Source organism: Engraulis encrasicolus, chromosome 9 (genome assembly GCF_034702125.1).
Source record: "Engraulis encrasicolus isolate BLACKSEA-1 chromosome 9, IST_EnEncr_1.0, whole genome shotgun sequence".
Lineage (NCBI taxonomy): Eukaryota > Metazoa > Chordata > Actinopteri > Clupeiformes > Engraulidae > Engraulis > Engraulis encrasicolus.
In genome coordinates, this window is record NC_085865.1 from 23,276,567 (window position 1) to 23,296,612 (window position 20,046).

The 20,046-nt window shown below is 46.0% G+C and overlaps 1 protein-coding gene across 3 annotated transcripts in view; it reads left to right on the forward strand.

Moving 5' to 3' along the window:
- LOC134455614 (rho GTPase-activating protein 29-like) overlaps positions 1-20,046 on the forward strand; it is a 77,607-nt gene that overhangs the window by 29,910 nt on the left and 27,651 nt on the right. Inside the window, exons 3-9 of one of the 3 annotated variants that reach the window (XM_063206787.1) lie at positions 829-978; positions 12,477-12,573; positions 13,294-13,366; positions 14,507-14,567; positions 17,242-17,388; positions 18,660-18,724; positions 19,108-19,218. In XM_063206787.1, coding sequence (XP_063062857.1) covers positions 829-978; positions 12,477-12,573; positions 13,294-13,366; positions 14,507-14,567; positions 17,242-17,388; positions 18,660-18,724; positions 19,108-19,218 — 704 coding nt within the window. Of the gene's footprint in view, positions 1-828; positions 979-8,224; positions 8,567-10,377; positions 11,052-12,476; positions 12,574-13,293; positions 13,367-14,506; positions 14,568-17,241; positions 17,389-18,659; positions 18,725-19,107; positions 19,219-20,046 lie in introns of those variants that run through there. The other 2 variants (XM_063206788.1, XM_063206789.1) reach the window with 2 other exon arrangements.

Consider the following 20,046-nt stretch of genomic DNA (forward strand, 5'->3'; position numbering starts at 1 on the left):
CTGAAATGGAGCATGCTTTCTGCTTATGCAGGCGGTAATTTTACAATATAGCCTAACATTAACGTGGGAAGAAATAATGCTGCCTAATATTCTGCCTCAACGTTCGTCCGACTTCGGGCACCTCCCTACAAGCGATTCCAGGCTGGTTTAGGCAGGCGGAGCATCTCGTGCGCTCTCTCTCTCGCTCTCTCTGCTCCATTTTACAATATAGCCTAACATTAATGTGGGAAGAAATAATGCTGCCTAATATTCTGCCTCAACGTTCGTCCGACGTCGGGCACCTCCCTACAAGCGATTCCAGGCTGGTTTGTAGGCAGGCGGAGCATCTCGTGCGCGCTCTCTCTCTCGCTCTCTCTCTGCTCCAACGTTAAACTCCACTCGCAATACATCGCGCATGCATGAATAAAACAAAAATCTTGACACGTTTATAAAAGCCTTCTTGGTCTGTTGTTCATTTGTCCTTCACCTTCCGATGTTTGCCCAAGTTTTTCGTCTCACGGAGGTTGCTCAGGCAATGGATAACAACAACGTGCTGGTTGGAAGGAGCATTTTATATGAGAAAGGGGTGAATGGAACTGTTACTCGAACGTGTGCGCCCTTTTTCTACTGGTCTTTTTAAGCGCATATGCAAACTCTTGCCTGTATGTTGCCTGTTGTGTTCTACACTGAGGGTAACAACTTTAAAAGGGCACATCGCGATTCTGTGAGGAAGCTTCGCGATAGGGGTTTCGTGGGTCTGCGTACCGCGATCCCTCGGTTCGATGCAATATCGTTACAGCCTTAGTGTTTATCTATGTGTGTGTGTGTGTGTGTCTGTGTTTATTCCAGAGCACATAGTGGAGGACTGCCTTCACCAGGTGGTGCACGAGCGTCTTGGCGAGCTACTGCGCGTCCTGAAGGCCGTCATCGGGAAACACCAGACGCTCAACTCCGTAGACATCCTCAGCGCTGCCGGCACCCTCATCGCAAAGGTCAAAGGTCAGTGTCCAGTCCAGTCCCACCAACCCCACCCAGTGACCCCAGCCTGTGTCCTCACCCCAACGACCCCCTTACTTACTTTACTGCCCCTTCCCTGTCTGTCTTCCTGCCTGCCACGCAGCTTGTGCAGCTCCTGCTCGTAAATCTCTCACTCACACACATGAACATGCACGTACACACACACACACACACACACACACACACACACACACACACACACACACACACACACACACACACACACACACACACACACACACACACACACACACACACACACACACACACACACACACACGTGTAGGCACAGATTCTCACACACACACGTGCACGCGCGCGCCGGCAGGCACACCCACATCCTGTTGAAGTGTGTCGGCTCCCTGCAGACTGGGCCCCGAGTGTCACCTGTCGCGTGCAGTGGTTCATGTGTCTCCCCCCCCTCTTTTTTTTCCTTTTTTTATCCACCAGCAGTGGCACGTCCCTACCACTGACACTCTCCCATTCAGTCACACTGATGCTGTCTTACAAAGACAGCCGGATTTTTGGAGTGAGTACATGGTGAATACATAATGGGAAAAGACTTCTAAAGAAACGTTTGATGAATGGAAATCTTCACGGACAAGTTTCAAAGAAAGTGTTATTATTGTAAATATGTATTTTTCCTCCCGGGAATTTCCAAGTCATGCAGGATGCAGTCATGCATCCTGTGAGTGTTTGTCTGCTCATCCGAGAGAGAGAGGGATCGACAGAGACAAGCACAGGAGACAAGCGGGCAGACAGGTAGACAGGCAGGCAAGGCATGTGTGGCTGTCTTTGTGGAAGTGACACACACCTGTACTGTATGTAAGTGGTTTGTGTATCAATTTTCAGGCTTGTGTGTGTGTGTGTGTGTGTGTGTGTGTGTGTGTGTGTGTGTGTGTGTGTGTGTGTGTGTGTGTGTGTGTGTGTGTGTGTGTGTGTGTCTGTCTGTGTGTGTGTGTGTGTGTGTGTGTGTGTGTGTGTGTTTATGAATACACTAGCTGGAGTTGCCAGGAGAGAATGTGCTCTATGGGCGCCTTTGTGTTGCAGAGAGAGAGAGAGAGAGAGAGAGAGAGAGAGAGAGAGAGAGAGAGAGAGAGAGAGAGAGAGAGAGAGAGAGAGAGAGAGAGAGAGAGAGAGAGAGAGAGAGAGAGAGAGAGCGGACTGAGCTCTGAGCATAACAGAGAAGAGAAGTTGTGTGTGTGCGCGCGCAGGAATCCCATTTCTCCTCCGCTGTGCTGTGCGTCTCCTGTCCTCAGAAGAGATTATCATCTTGCATGCAGGACAATTCTTCAGTTGGCCGGCGCGGCCTGCCGGAATGCCAGAAAGAAGAGAGGAGAGGAGAGCAGAGGAGAGGGGAGCCTCAGTTTCTCTGTTCCTCCCTTGCTCCCCTCCCCTCCTCTCTTCATCCCTCTCTCCTCCTCCCTTTCTGTGTTCTTCAGTATCTGCAGGGCAGCGTAGCAATCGGGAGAGTAGGGAGCCTCATCTATCCTTTGTTGTTTCCTTCCTCGCTCATCTCTCACTCCCTCCCTCTCCTCCCTCCTCTTCCATTCCCTCCTCCTCTCCTCTCCTCTCCTCTCCTCTCCTCTCCTCTCCTCTCCTCTCCTCTTCTCTCCTCTCCCGCTTCCTCCTTCCTCCACCATGTCCAGTCCTCTGTACCATTTTCTCTGTTGTCTGTCTCTGTAGCGTGTCTCTGTGATCTGCGTTCTCTGTGTATTCTGTCAGTAAGTCTACATTAGTGTTTCTCAATGCGGGCTCTACAGTCCCCAAGGGGGCGTTAGGGAGCCCTAGGGGGACGTCGGGAAGGATTCAGTTGAGTGGGGGTGGGGCTTCATTAGCATTGAGGTGCATTAGTCTTTCTTACTTTTCGCCGTTGGCAAGGGGGCATTTGAGGGCTTTTGATGAGATCAAGGGGGCGTCTATCCAAAAAAGGCTGAGAACCACTGGTCTACATGTAGACTGTGTCTGTGGCAAGGTGGTGTCTATGTGATCCGCGTTCTTCTCTTTGTAGTCTGTCAGTAACTATGCAGGCTGTGTCTGGCAAAGTTGTGCATTAATTGTGCATCTTTGTCAACTTGTTGCACACTCTATATATGTGTATGTGTGTGTGTGTGCCTTTGATATTGCTTTGTAGTCTATACTCATGTTTGTCTGGTTCTGTTGGCTGTCTCAGTTCACTGGGTTCATGTGTGCGTCTGCAATACCATTTGTATGAGTTTGTGAGAGGCTGACATGACTGGAGAGACCGTTGACCCATTCAACCTAGAGGTGAGAGGTGGTGGAGAAGACTGCAGACTGCTTGGCCGACATGGGGGATGGGAAGACCTCAATGTGCGCCTGAGTTCATGAAGAAGAAAGACGTGTGTGTGTGTCTGCATGTGCATGTTACTAATAGGAAAAGACAGTGAATATGCAAAGCAGTAAGCTAGGTCATGATTGAGCTGCTTGCCATTCTCTAATGGTAATACAGCTGTCCTCCTCTGTTCTCTACTCCTCCTCTCGGCTCGAGCTCTCTGCAGTGCCGCCTCCACTCCTCTTTTTCTCCTCCTCCTCTCCTCCCCTCCACTCCTCCTTTCTGTCGCCGTCGGTTTATTTATACTCTGCCTCAAAGCCACCAGAGCCTCGTTAGCAAAACAAACCTGCTCCACACCAGGTACATTCCTGTGTGTGTGTGTGTGTGTGTGTGTGTGTGTGTGTGTGTGTGTGTGTGTGTGCAAGCGTGCACAAGCGTGTGTGTGTGTGTACATGTGTGCGTGCACAAGCGTGTGTGTGTATGCATGCGTGTGTGTGCATGCATGTATATGTGTGTCTGCGTGTGTGTACATCTGTGTGAGTTTGTGTGTGTTTGCACGTATACGCATGCAGACGTTTGTGTGCATGCGTGAGCATACGTGTTTGCCTCTGTGAGTGTATCTGGTAGATGTTTAAGCAGAGGTGACTTGTGATTGATTTTCTTTGGCTGTGTTTAACTGTTGGCCACCAGTATCACATGTGACTTTGGTAACTGGAAAGCCTATGTTGTTTCATTTCATAAGAAATATGATATAACCCCCCTAAATAAATCCCTAACAGATTTATTTGTAGATCAACTCCAGAAATTGCATTCACACAGGGCTCTAAATTAACCCAGCCAGCAAGCTTAATTCTGGTGAAATATCAGTTTGGCTGGTAGGAAAGTGTGTGTTTGACTAGTTAAATTAACATCTATTAGCCATTTGGCTGGTGATGAAAAAAGTAAATTTGAGAGCCCTGCATTCACAGGTCAGTTGTTGTCAAGGTGGCCGCCTTACATATAACTATAATGTTGTGGGAAAGGGGCACGGTGGCTCAATGAGCTAAGACGCCGTACCAGGACGATCTGGATTGAATTCCGACCCGAGGTCCTTCACCGATCCTTCCCCTCTTTCTCTACCACACCGTCTCACTTTTCAGTCCTAAATGGAGGCATAAACGCCCAAAACGCATCTCATAAATGCTGGCGGAAGCCTTAAAGCCCCCTGTGTCTCCATAACATGTTTAAGTGTTGAGCTGCGTTAACTTACAGCACTTCTGTTTCTCAGCTGGCCTGGAGCATACAGCCCTAAACCACTTCTGAAAACTGCCCTTTTCCTCAAAATGATCCAAAGCAGCTGTGTAAGAAAAATGTTTGCACAGATTTGTGTTTGTCAGGATGCTCTGATTGCTTTGCTGTATTGTATGAATATTAGGATCAGAGTGTTATACAAATAAAAACAACTTTTTCCAGCTTATAGATCAACAGGTGCAGCCAGACAGTTCCTCCTTTGTCCAGCAGGGGGCCAGAGATCCATAGTCCCCTCCCTGTGAAAGATATAGGCCTATGTACAGTACACAGTAGATGTCAAATCTCTTCATATGTCATACATTAAAAGAAGCACACACCACAGGTGTTAGTATGTAATAAGCAGCATGTAAAGCGTTGTTGATTTACTTTATATTTATACTCACATGCACATTTTACACATGCATATATATTTATTTATATGTATCTCCTTCTTACTCACACGCACACACACACACGCGCGCGCCCGCGTCCGCGCGTGCGCACAACAAACACACACACGCACACGCACACGCACACACACACACACACGCACGCACCTTCAGAGATCTTCAGACTCCAACACACACTCACACCTGTGTAACACGAGCCTGCCGCCATCCACTGAGGCAGTCTGGTAAGAGCCTCCTGAGGAAGTTGACAATCTGGCCCTCCTCTCCTCTCCTCTACTCTCCTCTTGCTCTGACTCATCCTCACTCACCCTCTCTGATGTTTGTTTGCATAGTTGTGCACATGGTTCTGTGTGTGTGTGTGTGTGTGTGTGTGTGTGTGTGTGTGTGTGTGTGTGTGTGTGTGTGTGTGTGTGTGTGTGTGTGTGTGTGTGTGTGTGTGTGTGTGTGTGTGTGTGTCTTCGTATGTCTCTGTGTGTGTGCGTGTGTGTTTGGGTGCCTGGAGGGCTTGGTTGTGGGTGTGTTGATCAGCGTGACTTCCCAGTGGCTGGACCCTGGTATGCGGAGCGGGAAAGCCAGCACAGCAGCACTACGAATCAGGATGTGGTGTGTGTGTGTGTGTGTGTGTGTGTGTGTGTGTGTGTGTGTGTGTGTGTGTGTGTGTGTGTGTGTGTGTGTGTGTGTGTGTGTGTGTGTGTGTGTGTGTGTGTGTGTGTGTGTGTGTGTGTGTGTGTGTGTTCAGTGCAGGGGAGTTGAGTGATTTCTGGCCAGCCGGTGGCTGGGTGGGTGTTGGTGAGGACAGCCCCGCTGCATGGGCTGGCTTTGACTGGATGGCTGGCGCACACACACACACACACACACACACACACACACACACACACACACACACACACACACACACACACACACACACACACACACACACACACACACACACACACACACACACACACACACACACACACTCCCTGGGTCCCTCCCCTGTGCAGCTCTGTGGTGGGAAAGTGTGATGAAAATATGCACTGGCCAAACACGGATCACCTGCTTGCTTTTCATGTCTGTGTCACTGCTCTGTCCATCCCTCTCTTTTCCTCTTTCCTTTTTCTGTTGATCTTTATTCTGTTCATCTGTCTGTCTGTGTCTGTCTGTCTTTCTGTTAACAGTGGGAAATCATGAAAAAGAAATGTGTGTTTTTGGTTTGTGTGTGTTTTTTGGAATTTGTCAAGGACAACGCTTTTGCTCAGGGTGTGTGCCCGTGTGGGTAACAGGTGTTTGTGTGTGTGCGTGTGTGTGTGCGTGCATGTGAAAGCGAGAGCCTGTGAGTGAGTTTGTGTCAGTGTGTGAATGTGAGATAACAAAAATGTACGGTTGTTTCAGGATGACGAGTGCGTATTATTCGATTCACACCATTTCCCATCGCGCTTCGCTTACCCACCTCGCCCTCAGTTGCAACCCGACACCTGTCCTCGTCTCTGAACCACAACCACTGTACACGCTGTACTCTCGGATCCCTGAATGACACATCCAGTGTTTCCCATACAAACAGCATTCTGTGGTGCAGCACCACATAATTAAAACCAAATGCCACAAATTGATTAACATCTTCATGCTGTCAATAGGGGTTTACGCATAGCGATCGCACTGACCATGTGATTTTTGCCTGTAGTGCCACACAATGCTACTCGGTCTGTGGGAAACGCTGACATCTGATTGTGGACGGGACTTCCCCTCACAGAGCACCCATGAAGATCCAGCAACCGTGTGATTATCGCAATCGTGAATCAGACGTAATTTGTGTGAAGTGTTGTAGGTTTCCATTGTTTGAAATTCCAATGAAGCTGAAACTCTCAAGCAAAGGTAAATTCACACGGACAAACTTAGTAATGAACATACTTTATTATGTGCACGTGTTGCTTCACTCTAACTGGACATTTTGTCCCAATACTGACACAACGTGTGTGTGTGCACACGTACACACTCTCACACACTCTCACACACTCTCACACACATGCACACACACACACACACACACACACACACACACACACACACACACACACACACACACACACACACACACACACACACACACACACACACACACACACACACACACACACACACACACACAACACACACAGATCATCATGAATGTTCCAGCATCAGTGCCAGTGAATGCTCCAGCTGGTTAGCTCAGCCTGGGCTGCCCTGGCCTATGGTGGCTTATGAGGGACACATGAAGGCTCCCTGCACAAGGGCCATTTCCAGGACACGGGTCATATAACATGTGTGGGAAACTTTGAGATGTGGTGGAGGCTAGGGGTGTTTTGTGTGTGGGAAAGTCAGCATTGTGTGTATATGTGTGTGTGTGTGTGTGTGTGTGTGTGTGTGTGTGTGTGTGTGTGTGTGTGTGTGTGTGTGTGTGTGTGTGTGTGTGTGTGTGTGTGTGTGTGTGTGTGGTGTGTGAGTGCGTGTGTGTGTGTGTGTGACAGAGAGATGGAGGTTACGCAAAGTGTACAGCGCACGCATCAGTATCTTCCCTGTCAGGGGGCTTCCGAGGGGACACTGAGGTGACATTGATTATCTTACTCACTGGGTTTCGTCAAACAGAGAATGAGAAGGGGGGAGGCGGAAGGAATGGAGGGATAGGGGAAGAGAAAGAGAGAAGGGGGGGCACCAAGAGAATGAAAGAATACAGGGATAAGTGAAAGACGAGGGGGTGAGAAGGAGAGAGAGAGAGCGATGGGGAAGGAAATTCCAAGGTAGATACAAGTGAAGACTACACAAGCATGGAAAACTACAATGAGATGACTGTAAAAAGGTGACAAAGACAGAATATGGAGCAAAAGGCAAAAGGTGACTAATGAAAAATCAAAAGAATGAAATGGAAAAGGGGGAGAGAGAGAGAGAGAGAGAGAGAGAGAGAGAGAGAGAGAGAGAGAGAGAGAGAGAGAGAGAGAGAGAGAGAGAGAGAGAGAGAGAGAGAGAGAGAGAGAGAGGAAGAGAGAGAGAGAGAGAGAGAGAGAGAGAGAGAGAAACAATGCCATTTTTGCTTGGTGATGTAATTTCCACGTTTGGATTGAGAGTGGCTGGAGAAGGCCTACCATTGTGTTCCCGTGAGCTTCAGGATGTCCTGTTGGGGAATGGTGTGGGGGGGTGCAGTGTGTGTGTGTGTACATGTGTGTGCGTATGTGTGAAGGGGAAAGGGAAGGGGGGCGACCATAGGAGACGTGACGGCTTCATTCGCCGCTGGCTTTCACAGGCGCGCCACACAGGACGGACTCGGAGGATCCCTCGAAGTTCCAGATCCTCGCTCTGGCACTGCGGTACGGCTAAAAAACCCTGGCCAAACCAACCTCTCGAAGACCAACAAAGAAGGAATAATGACCTGACAAAAAGGATTATTACCTGCGTCGTTGGCGGTTTTTACATTGATTCATTTCTTTCGAGGGAGGTGCATCATTCGACGCCGCAAGACGACCACTTCATTTGGTGGGAGGAGTACTGTGGACATTTTTTCCTTGGTCCTAGACTTCCCAGTGCTTGGCCTGTGATTCTGTGTGTTGGTACGGGTTTCTCTGGATGGGCAGTCTGGTGGTCGGTGAGTGGACATTTGCTAGTTTTCCCTCAAACCAAAACAACAAAATCAGTATGGATTTCGAGGAAATTGAGAGTAGTATGTATGAATTGGTTTGCCTTTTTAGAGTTGACACCTCCTTCTTTCTCCTGGAGTGTCTATGAGTGATTCTACGATTCCCCTACGCTTTTGGCAAAAGCAAAATGTCAATTATCAGTATTTTTTTTCAACTAAATGACCTACATGTTTACATAGTGTATATATTTAAGTTTCCAAACAAACAAATTGCCAAGCTTAATCTTAAATCATTTGATAAATACTCTAATGAAAGCGAACATTTGCTTAATTATTTTGTCAACAGTGTTATGGACAAATACTATGTCATTTCAAACATATATAAAAATACTACAGAGTTGAAACAATATATGTTTGAAAGTGCTTATGTCCCTTAGCAGTAATGTTGTCATTAATCTGTGCAACTGATATAGAAAATGTGATTGTTGAGCTTCATAAGTAGGATTTTATGAGTCAATGTGATACAGACTGACACATTTTTCATCATAAATCCCTGTAACGTCTGATTTGAATATAGTCACCCTCCTTACACAAGACTTCCTTCTCCAGAGATAATCCCTAGTGTATGTTCATAGGATTTTTCCAACACATAAGGGATCAATAGCGCAAAAACACTTTCAAAACAGTCAACCGTGTTACTCAACTGTGTTACGGTCAACAGTGCAGGGGAACAAGTCGGCACTTTTTTAGGAGAAAAAACAGAGCAGACAAACCCATCTCCCTAGAACACAAATTATTTTGTTTGTCTGTCAATATGGATATAAATTGGCAAAAACATACTCCTCCTCAACTGTCATCAGTGTTGCCAGATTGGGCTGGTTCCCGCCCAATTGGGCTGCTTAGGATGGCCGTGTGCGGGTAAAAATGGCATCTATCAGAAAAACCTTCCCACTGCCATATAAATCAATAGAATTGGGCGGGTTTTTAGGGCGGATTTTGATCATTTTTTGGGCTGGAAATCATCAGCCTCATCTGGCAACCCTGACTGTCATACTTAATTGTAACACCATTGACGGTAACACCGTTGACATTTCAGCCATTTTTATGGTGTTGTGCTAACTGAGGACCTCAGAAGTTCCACCACAACACCTTAATCAATTCATGTATCTGTATGCTTTATCTGTGTTTTTCTACATGTGATTTCTAATTCAGATTCTTATGAATATGTTGATAACACCGTTGACAGGCAATTTTCCCGCTATGAGAACATGAAAAAGAATGGATTAAATTATGGAAGGATGGAGCTCAAAATTTACCAAAAAGTCTTCCCGTATCCTGCCAAAGAGGTTATGACATCACGTGATGTTATTCGTATGGCCTAAGACCAAACCATTACTGATTTATGGAGGAGGTTTCAGACCGTGACACGGTTAACACAGTTTTCGTGGACATACACAAAATGGCAAATTTCATGTATAATGGAAAGCACAGTGGTCTTTCTGACAGTTTTGTCATATTGTGATGATTACTGTGAATCAACATTTGCAATCGTCTTGGGCAAAAGAAGTTTCTTTACATGCTAATATGAAGACTGAATCTGACATTTGGAAAACAGGACGGCATGAAAACGCCCAAAACCAGTATTAAATATTCATTCTTGCTGAGGGAAATAATGCTATGTCTACACTTTCTGTATTATATGAAAGATAAATGTTTTCTAATGTCCAAAACATCATTGGATGCAGTTAATAGTTAGTGGAATTGCCAAATAAAATCCACGGACTTAAAAGTGTAGGCGAATTAGAGAATCATTCCTATGATTCTTCTTTTTTAACTACAACCAGGGCTCTACCTTAACTTTTTTTCCCATCTGCAGCCAAAATAAATGTTCATCTTATTAGCCGAACACACACACCCTAATGGGTCGAAGTTGCTAGTAAGTTGGTCTTTTCTACCAACCAAACTCAAATTTCACCAGCATTTGGCCGGTGTTCATTTAAAGCCCTGACTATATCTAAAACAAAACCAAATAGCATTTTGAGGAAATGCGTGCTTTTTTGTTGGGGCGCTCCCGACCGCCTGTGGGGCCTGATATTCTCTATTGCCAGTGAGCGGAAACTCTCGGGCGACTGTGTTGTTAGGCTCTTTTCTCTCTTTACGGCAGCCGGAGTAGGGAGGCTTGGTGACTCTAGGTTACCGATTTCCTGTTCTGTGAAGCAACACACCACATGCAGCCTCAGCAAGGTTTCCTCCAGCAGATCTCTAGTCTCTCCCCAGCTCTCTTTCAGATAGCCGTACACAAACAGGGGCAGAGAGAGAGAGAGAGAGAGAGAGAGAGAGAGAGAGAGAGAGAGAGAGAGAGAGAGAGAGAGAGAGAGCTCCTCTGCTTCTGATTTCTAGCAAGTCACAGTGGTTATCGGCTCAAGTCACAATTTAAGCCTGTGACACTTTGGTAGGCGGAGTAGTGACAGCGTAAACCATGGCTGGTGAGATGGTAAGTGTGATTTTTTTTTCAAAACGAGCATTTCTATGGCCGCTTGTAGACCAGCGTCAATGACTTTCTGATCTTTAGAAATGCCCATTGTGCTTGGGGTGTGTAGGGGTGTGTGTGTGTGTGTGCGTGTGCGTGTGTGCGTGCGTGCATGTTTGTCTTTGTGAGTGATTGTGAGAGAGTTTGTTTGTGTGTGTGTGTGTCTGTGTCTGTGTATGTGTGGGTATGTATGTGTACTTGTATGTGTACGTGTACGTTTGTGCGTGTACTTGGAGAAAAATACGCAAGAGATGTGTGGTGATGACGGAGAAGTGAGGGAATGGCGTCAGTTAGTGATTTTCTGAGTGATGGCCGCCATGTAACAATCCCTCCCTCGCCACCACCTCCCCTCCCCATCCAGCCATTCGCTTGTTTTATCTGCTCCCAATGACAGGAAGTTTGTCAGTTGGGGGGTGGGTGGTAGGGGGTTTTAGGGAGTTGATTATAGCGTATTTATATTATTGATTTTTTTCGTCTTTTTTCGTCCACGGTAGCGCTCCCCCTTTTTTTTCGTTTGATGTTTTGAAACAGTTTCAGTGTTTTGGCTCATGACAGGAAATGGTTGTTTTAGCAGATTACTGTCAGCTTTGGTTTTTTACACCTCTCCCTCCCTCCTCTCGCGGGCTCCCTCTCTCTCTCTCTCTCTCTCTCTCTCTCTCTCTCTCTCTCTCTCTCTCTCTCTCTCTCTCTCTCTCCTCATCCAAGACTCGACACAGGCAACTGTGCGTAACTTCCACCGTCACACCCCTTTCGTCAAAGGGCCAAGTGGCAGATAAAGACACAAGAACTCGGGTTGTTGTTGTGTTGACATTTCCTCAGTTTCATGTCTGTGTTGATGTATGTGAGTGCGGTCAGGTTTGAATGCTTTGAAGTCATTGGCTCCTTGATGATAGCTAACCCACATGCTAGCTAAGCGTACAGTACGCATTATTTCCAGTATCCTTACTCCTGTCCTCCCTTGTGCTTGTGGCCTTGCGATGATGTCATTGATGACAGAAATTTAATTCAATATCTCACAAAAGGGCAAATGTCAAAGGTCATTTTCTCATTTGCAATTGGGATGTTGAATGGGGAAAAGTCCCCCAAAAGTTATTGTGACTAGGCTGACAGTGGGGAAACTTTATCTTAGAAAGTTCAAAATTTATCTCAGAAAAGCAGGGCATCAGAAAAGCACAAGGCCACAAGTACAGGTGTAGGACGGGAGTTAGGATAATGGGCAGAACCCTATTTATGCTCATCCTTGTGGTGAAGGTGGGTCCATTCAACGGTGTCTCCTCTGATGTGGGGAAGCTCTTGGTTTCAGCTATCTTCATTTCAGTTACTTTCTTTTCTTTCGTTTTGACAAAGTTTACTCACTGTTTTTTTGGTCTTGTTTTGGTTTCTCGACAGGTGTGAACTTCAAGGAAGTGAATGAGGACAACAAGCAGAAGCTCTTTGGCGAGATCTACACTTCAATAGACACTTTGGCATTCACATTTGGCAATGTGTAAGTACAGGCCCTTGCAGGCTGTGCATCAACACACAACCAGTCACATAACCACAGGTGTAGACAGTTGAAGTAGACGGAAATTCATGATGTAAGTACAACATTAGTACATGATATTACATAGAAATTACATCAGTTATTCCACTAAATAAAATGAATCCCTAATGAAGGTCTTAACAATTCTTTTTATGTTGACTTTTGCTTTATACAACTTCACACTAGCATCCAGCACCAGCATTAACTGTACAGCATAATCACAGACAGTTTGAGAAAGGGATCACTTATGAATGTCAGCTTTCCTTGCCGTATATCGGTGATGACAGAGATGGGCGAATGAGAGCAGGATGCCAGCAATCACGTCTGTTTCTGTTTAATAACAGCTGTGTGTCTTTTGGATCCCAGCCACAAACCAGCCTACTCTAAAGCCTGTTTTTTTCTGTGTGTGTTTTTCTGTGTGTGTTTTTCTGTGTGTGTGTGTGTGTGTGTGTGCGTGCGTGCGTGCGTGCGTGCGTGCGTGCGTGCGTGCGTGCGTGCGTGCGTGCTTGCGTGCATGCGTGCGTATCCGAGCGTGTTAAATTGGAGCAGGGAGTATACCAGTCTCTGCCTGTGAGTGTGAGTCAGGAGTGAGTACAGTTTCCTCTGTCAGCAAAGTCATTCTCTCTCTCTCTCTCTCTCTCTCTCTCTCTCTCTCTCTCTCTCTCCCTCTCTTCCTCTTTGCAGAGTGTCTGACTTCCTTATGGGAGATGTAGAGAATGGATCAGCTTTGGGGCTACCCCAGACTAGAAGAAGTCGGGTAAGTCCTCTCTCCTCCTCCTCCTCCTCCTCCTCCTCCTCCTCTCTCCTCCTCCTCCTCCTCCTCCTCATCTTCCTCCTCCTCTCATTTTCCATCTTTGACTCTTCCTAAAAAACAAACAAACAGTCCAGACAAGTAAAAAAGGAAGAGAATTAACGTTTTTAAACACCAACCAGAAAGGACCACCTGGTTTACTCAACTTTTTTTTTTTTTACTTAACTTTACTTTTTTTGTCTTCGCTACAAACACACTAAACAGACCAGACAAGTCAGAGAACAGAGAGAGTTAACCTCTGGATGCCCCCTCTCCACCTGTTCTACTCAACCTTTTCACTGAACTTTTTTGTTCTCGTCTTCAACTAAAAACAAGCAGGACAGACGACAGAAGTCAGAGAACACCGACTGCAAAGGATGCACCAAAAACAAAAAAAAACCTTTGCGTGCTGCCAGGGTCAACAGGGGCATGAAAAACAGCCAGTGTTGCCCCCGTTCCGCTTCAGGGCAGTGAGAGCTCCCTTTCCTGTTTTGGAGTTGGGGGGGGATGCTCCAGAAATATCCCTGTGGAAGTCAGCAATCATGCCTCATGCCGTGGTGGACAGCAGAGGTTTGCCACTTTTTAGAAAACGGAAGAGAGAGACAGAGACCTGTACGTGTGTTTCAGGAGCCCAGTATCTGGTGGGGTGGGATGTGAAAGGGAGAGATTGATGGATGGAAGAATGTGAAATGCAGGGATGGAGAGGTGGAGGGATGGGAAAGGGAGGGTGGAGGGGGGTCACGGACTGTTTGCTGTGCTGTCTCAAGGGCCTCTTTCCTGTCCGTCTGGACGCAGTGATCCTCAACCTCGCGCCACTGATCTGATCTCAGCTGTCCATTCATTGTCTCCTTTCTCTCTCTTGAGTTTTCTCTCTGTAGCACTTTCACCCCCTTTCTCTTCTTTCTGCCCATCTTTCTATCTATGTATCTTTCTCTGTGTATTTGAATGACTACCTTTATCACTATTCAACTCATTTACTCCTCCCTCCACCTCCACACCTCTTTCCCCTCTCTCTCTCTCTCTCTCTCTCTCTCTCTCTCTCTCTCTCTCTCTCTCTCTCTCTCTCTCTCTCTCTCTCTCTCTCTCTCTCTCTCTCTCTCTCTGCAGTCATTTGAAAACCTCTGTGTGGAGTCCGGAGGGCCCGGGCCGGAGAAGGATGAGCCTCCAGGTAAGACTCAAAACAGGATCACACACTCAGGTGGCCAAGGTTTTAAAAACCTGACCTGTTACGTGTATGTCTTACAACAGTGGTTCCCAACCTTTTTCTTAAGGGACCCATGTTTTTACTATTGTAAGCTTTGGTGACCCAACCACGCGAGCGCCCGCACGAGACAGAGTCACAATATGCCCTCCGTTTCCTGCGAAAACTAATTTTAGTTATTTTATTCCTCGATTCGTCTTTGGTCAAATATAGAATAAATGTTTAATGTAGCACTTACAATTTGTTGCGTCTATGCATTTATTAGCTAAATGCTTTGTCTTTTATTCAACATGGGCTATATATATATTTAAAACGAAACCCCTTAAAATCAAGAGGGCTCCGCGACCCCCTGTGGATCTTTGGCGACCCATAAGGGGGGTCCCGACCCATAGGTTGGGAACCACTGTCTTACAATACCAACAGCCGCACAAGGGTTGAGCAATTTGAAGGGGTTTAAGAGAGACTGTGTAGGTCACCTCCATTGGCCTCAAGCCCATGCTCACACAGTAAAAAAAAATCTGATTGCTGGTTCCACAGTTTCCCTCCAACACCAGTGATGGGCAAAATGGATTCATTAGTTACAATACAGTGCCACATATTCCAAATGACTTGGTTTTACCGGTCCAGTTCAGCTAGGTGATTAACTGGTTGAATGATTACCTGGTTTAATTGGACAGTAGAAACAAGCTCACTTGGACATATTTCCAGTGCCTTATTTTCCCTCCAACATGTATACAGTGCTTACAAGACCCAGCCAGTGCAGCGTTTTCCCTTCAATTAGGTTCGGGCCTATATGTAAACAATGCTGTGTAATATGGGTAAAACCGCCATAGAGTAAGCTGGAAAATAGTGGCTACTTACGTTCAGTTAATTCCAATGAATCTGCCTGTCCGATATTTATAAGGGGAAAAAACAATGGCAGTCCAGTGCCACTTTTCCCTTCCAACACAGGTGACCTCAACGATTATACCCGCTCTGTAGTCCCCATTCATTCCGATCACCTGATGAATAGCTGTTTGGTTAAAACATGTGGCAAGGGGTTCATGTTTTCTGAATCCCGCCATTCACAACTCTGATCACCTGATGTTTATCGAGTGGTTAGTGTGGCAAGGATGAAAGAAATAATGGCCAAGCAGTGCCAGCCAAATCAACACAGTTGGGCATAGCTATTACTGTTACTATTTGTTGTGTTTGTGTGTGTGTGTGTGTGTGCGTGTGTGCATGCACAAGTGTTTGGTTGTGTGTGTGCGTGTGTGTGTGTGTGTATGCACGCGTGTTTGTGTGTGTAGTACGTCCGTGGATAAAGAGCTTTAGCTGCAGTGTGTGTGTTAAAGTAGGGGAGTATTAGCCTGGCCTGATATAGTGTCCTGTCATAAGATAGTCATAACCAATCTGCTGCCAGGGCAGCTTAGTGGCCCTACCCTGACCCAGCTCTCCTCCCTTTTCACATACACACACACACACACACACACACACACACACACACACACACACACACACACACACACACACACACACACACACACACCAACACACACACACCAACACACCAACACACCAACACACACACACACACACACACACACACACACACACACACACACACACACACACACACACACACACACACACACACACACACACACACACACACAGACACACACAAACACAAACACAAGCACACAAACAAATCGGTGGCATGCTGGCTTTTGTTCATTCTATGATCGGTTCAGCAGACGATTTCTTCTCACAATTGCTGGTGGACACACACACACACACACACACACACACACACACACACACACACACACACACACACACACACACACACACACACACACACACACACACACACACACACACACACACACACGCTAGGTCAGGGCAGCCTGGAATCTTATACCTCATTGTAAGGTGTTACAACACAACTCAACCATGTGATATGAATTTGGTCACCTTAAGCCTTTATCAATGGCTTAAGTTGTACTACGGCTAACCCCACCTTGCTCTAGAGATTGTAACCAATATCCTGTACTTAATTAATTGAAAGGCTTTGAAATAAGTGGAATGTAATGTATCAGTAGTGTGATTTTTTTTAAATGCCTGTGTGTGCAGAAATAGGACAAATGGTTGATTTTGGTTGATTTTGGTTGTATTGTGTATTGTATTGTATTGTATTGTATTGTATTGTATTGTATTGTATTGTGAGGTGTGTAGTGTGTGTGTTCTCCTAGGCCAGTGTTTCTCAAACTTTGTCAGACCGTGGACCACTCTGTCCCCATAAATATGTTCAGGGACCACCTGTCAACTGAATTGACAGTTGATGGGTGCTAATTTGATACTGCTAATTCCGATGCAGATCAGTTACTTTTTTTTCCACATTCACAAGCCTGTCTTATTGTAGAGAAAATGTTATGCTTAGCTTTGTAATAATGTTACAAATATAGCTACCTTGTCTTGGTAAAATAGAAATCCCCTTGCGGACCACCTCAGCTCTGTCACAGACCACTAGTGGTCCCCGGACCACACTTTGAGAATCACTGTCCTAGGCCCATTTGTTTGTGCAGTCTGTGTGTGAAATGAATAATACTGTAGGTAGGTACTGTAGGCCTGAGTTGTGTCTGTGTGTGTGTTCCCCTAGGACCGTCTCCGCCTGCGCGGGTGGAGGAGGTGGACTCAGCGCTGCACGGCAGCCTCACGGGCGTGGAGTCCGCCCTGCTCTACGCCAAGACCTGGTCCAAGTACACCAAGGACCTGCTCAGCTGGGTGGAGAAGCGCATCAACCTCGGTGGGTCCACTGGCCTCAGATCAGTGCTCAGATCCTCTGTGCTTAGCCCATTAAGACACAGTGTTACACATTTGCTGTTTCCAGAATGGCAATAACCAAGTCGTAGTGTGTTACTGAAAGCCATTCGTTATGTCATTGTAGTGTAGTACTATGGCAGTAAACTTTTCAATGACTATTACAGGGTTCTATTGGTGGAACGGCGTGCATTATGGCGCTACGACCCCCTCTCCTAACCACTAGGCCATGGCTGCCCTAGAGTGGAGAATAAAGCCTTATCTAATCTAATATAATCTAATCTAATCTTAAGGTGAAGCACTATGATAGTTAACTTTTTCAATGACTAGTGTACTTTGGGCATAGAACAGATAATTCCCTCTGAAGGAATCAGAAAGACTTGAGCAGTAGCATTATGAAAGATGAGTGCATCAGTTCATGTACCCTCCTCTTAAAGCTTCTTAAGTAATCAAGTTGTTTTTGTTGTGATGCACACACCACTAGAGCAATAGCATGTTATATTGTAAGATGATTTTGAGAGCAACCTGTATAGCAACTGAACATGAAAACAGCTTAGTGCTGCTTGCTTAGTGTCATCTGACTTGGTACTTTAGTAATGCAATGGGAGGCTTCTATGTTTAACCTTAGCAGTCAACACTGAAAAAATGGGAGGGAATATTGCAATGCAGTTTCCAAGGTCAGCCCACATGAGTCTAACCTTTGGCTGACCGTTAGTCTGTGACCCTGGGTGAAGTGTAGTGGGAGACTCGCAGGCGAATCATTTGTGAGGAGAAACAGCGCCCCTCTCTACCCCTCTACTCATCAGCAACGTCGTCATCAGCAAGGGTTGCAGTAGCTGAGGGTGGTTGGTACCGCATGTCATAGACTGATGTAGCTGTGCGAGATCAGCAGAAAAATACCTCACGCCCACTCCGAGTCATTGATAATGGGCTGACGGATAGCAGCACACACGGTAACAATACTCACTGTAGTCAGAGGTCAGGTCAGAGCAGAGCGTGAGCGTTTGTGGGATGCAGGCTTTGTCGTCTCTCCGCCTTCCTCACCTCCTCTCTTGTTTTGAGCGGTGATATATTGGCCACTCTTGACAGCTGCTTTCTATCCACACGCTGACAAAGAGGCTGTGTGTTTTTGATGTTTTTTAAGAAAAGGTACTCCTCATGCCAAAAGCTAGACGGGAGAGGAGTAGTGTTTCTGTTTTCTGGCCGTTTTGTTTTGCTGACCTTTTTTCGGTGATGTATGCCGTCTTCTCTTTGTAGATATCGAGTGTGCCAAAAGCTTTGCCAAAATGGCTGAGTCTGCAAAGGCGCTCGCCGGTCAACAGGTCAGTTTCCTTTTGCTGTTTATGCTCTCCGCCTGCCACAACATTACCACATCAAAGGCATAATGTTATCAGAGCACTACAGAAGCTGGAGCCATGCTATTGTGTATAATGTGTACAGTATATGTAACATGATTGCATTATAATAATATATAATACTGTATATAATAAATTATTATAATATTGTTATGCCACCCACTGTGAAATTGACACAACAAAACCATGCTATTGTGTATAATGCATACAGTATATGTAACATGATTGCATTACAATATATATATACTCTATCATTACTGTTATAATATTATTATGCCACCCACTGTGAAATAGACGCAACAAGACCAACCAGTCTATGTTGTTTTCATCTGCCTTGTTCTGTCCCGCAGGAGTTCATGCCCTTCAAAGAGATCTACACGAGTGCCTTCAAAAACGACATCGAGTACAGCCAGGTCATCCTGCACACCACTGCTGCGCTGCAGGCCAACAAATTCATCCAGGTAGCACGAGTAGTAGTTCATACACCGCGCTCTTCCGTGTGGTGCGTCTCCAGTTGAATAACTTGGAAGGTGAAAAAGTGGATCGCACTCGGGTTCTTCTTTTCTTCTTTTTTATTTTTTATTTACATAGCAGCAGAAGTGTAGACAAACGTTTCGGCTGTTGCCTTTGTCAGCTCTGCTGCTATGTAAATAAAAAATAAAAAAGAAGAAAAGAAGAACCCGAGTGCGATCCACTTTTTCACCTTCCAGGTAGCACGGCAACCTCATGCCTCAACTCGGAGACCCCTTCTCCTCCTAGATCCATCCTCCCTCTCTCTCCTCTTCTTCCTCCTCCTCCTCCTCCTCCTCCTGTTTTTACCATTCTACATTCTCCTCCAAGGCATCTTTGTCATCATTCTTCTCTTTCTCCTCCTGCTCCTGTCTTATCACCTCCTACTCTTCCTACTGCTCCTCCTCCTCTTCCTCCTCGCTCTCTGTCCTCCTACTTCTCCTCATTCCCCTACTCCTTTCTCATCATGGTCATCCTCCTCCCCCTCCTCCTCTTTCTCCTTCGTTTCCCATGGAGTCTCCCACTCCTCTTCTCCTCCTGTCTGATGGCCTCTCATCATGTTCCTGCTCTTTCTCCTTTCTTTTTAATCATTTACAAAACTCATATACTCATGGATGCAAACTGAAATTTGGAGATAAAAGGTTTCTGGGGAAAGCAATGATCTACTGTCTGAGTTACATTAATGTATTGTTACATTGCACTTAGCTGACATGGTCATTTATTCAAAGTGACTTACAACTATTATTTTTCAGGGTATTGGTTACAGTCCCTGGAGCAAT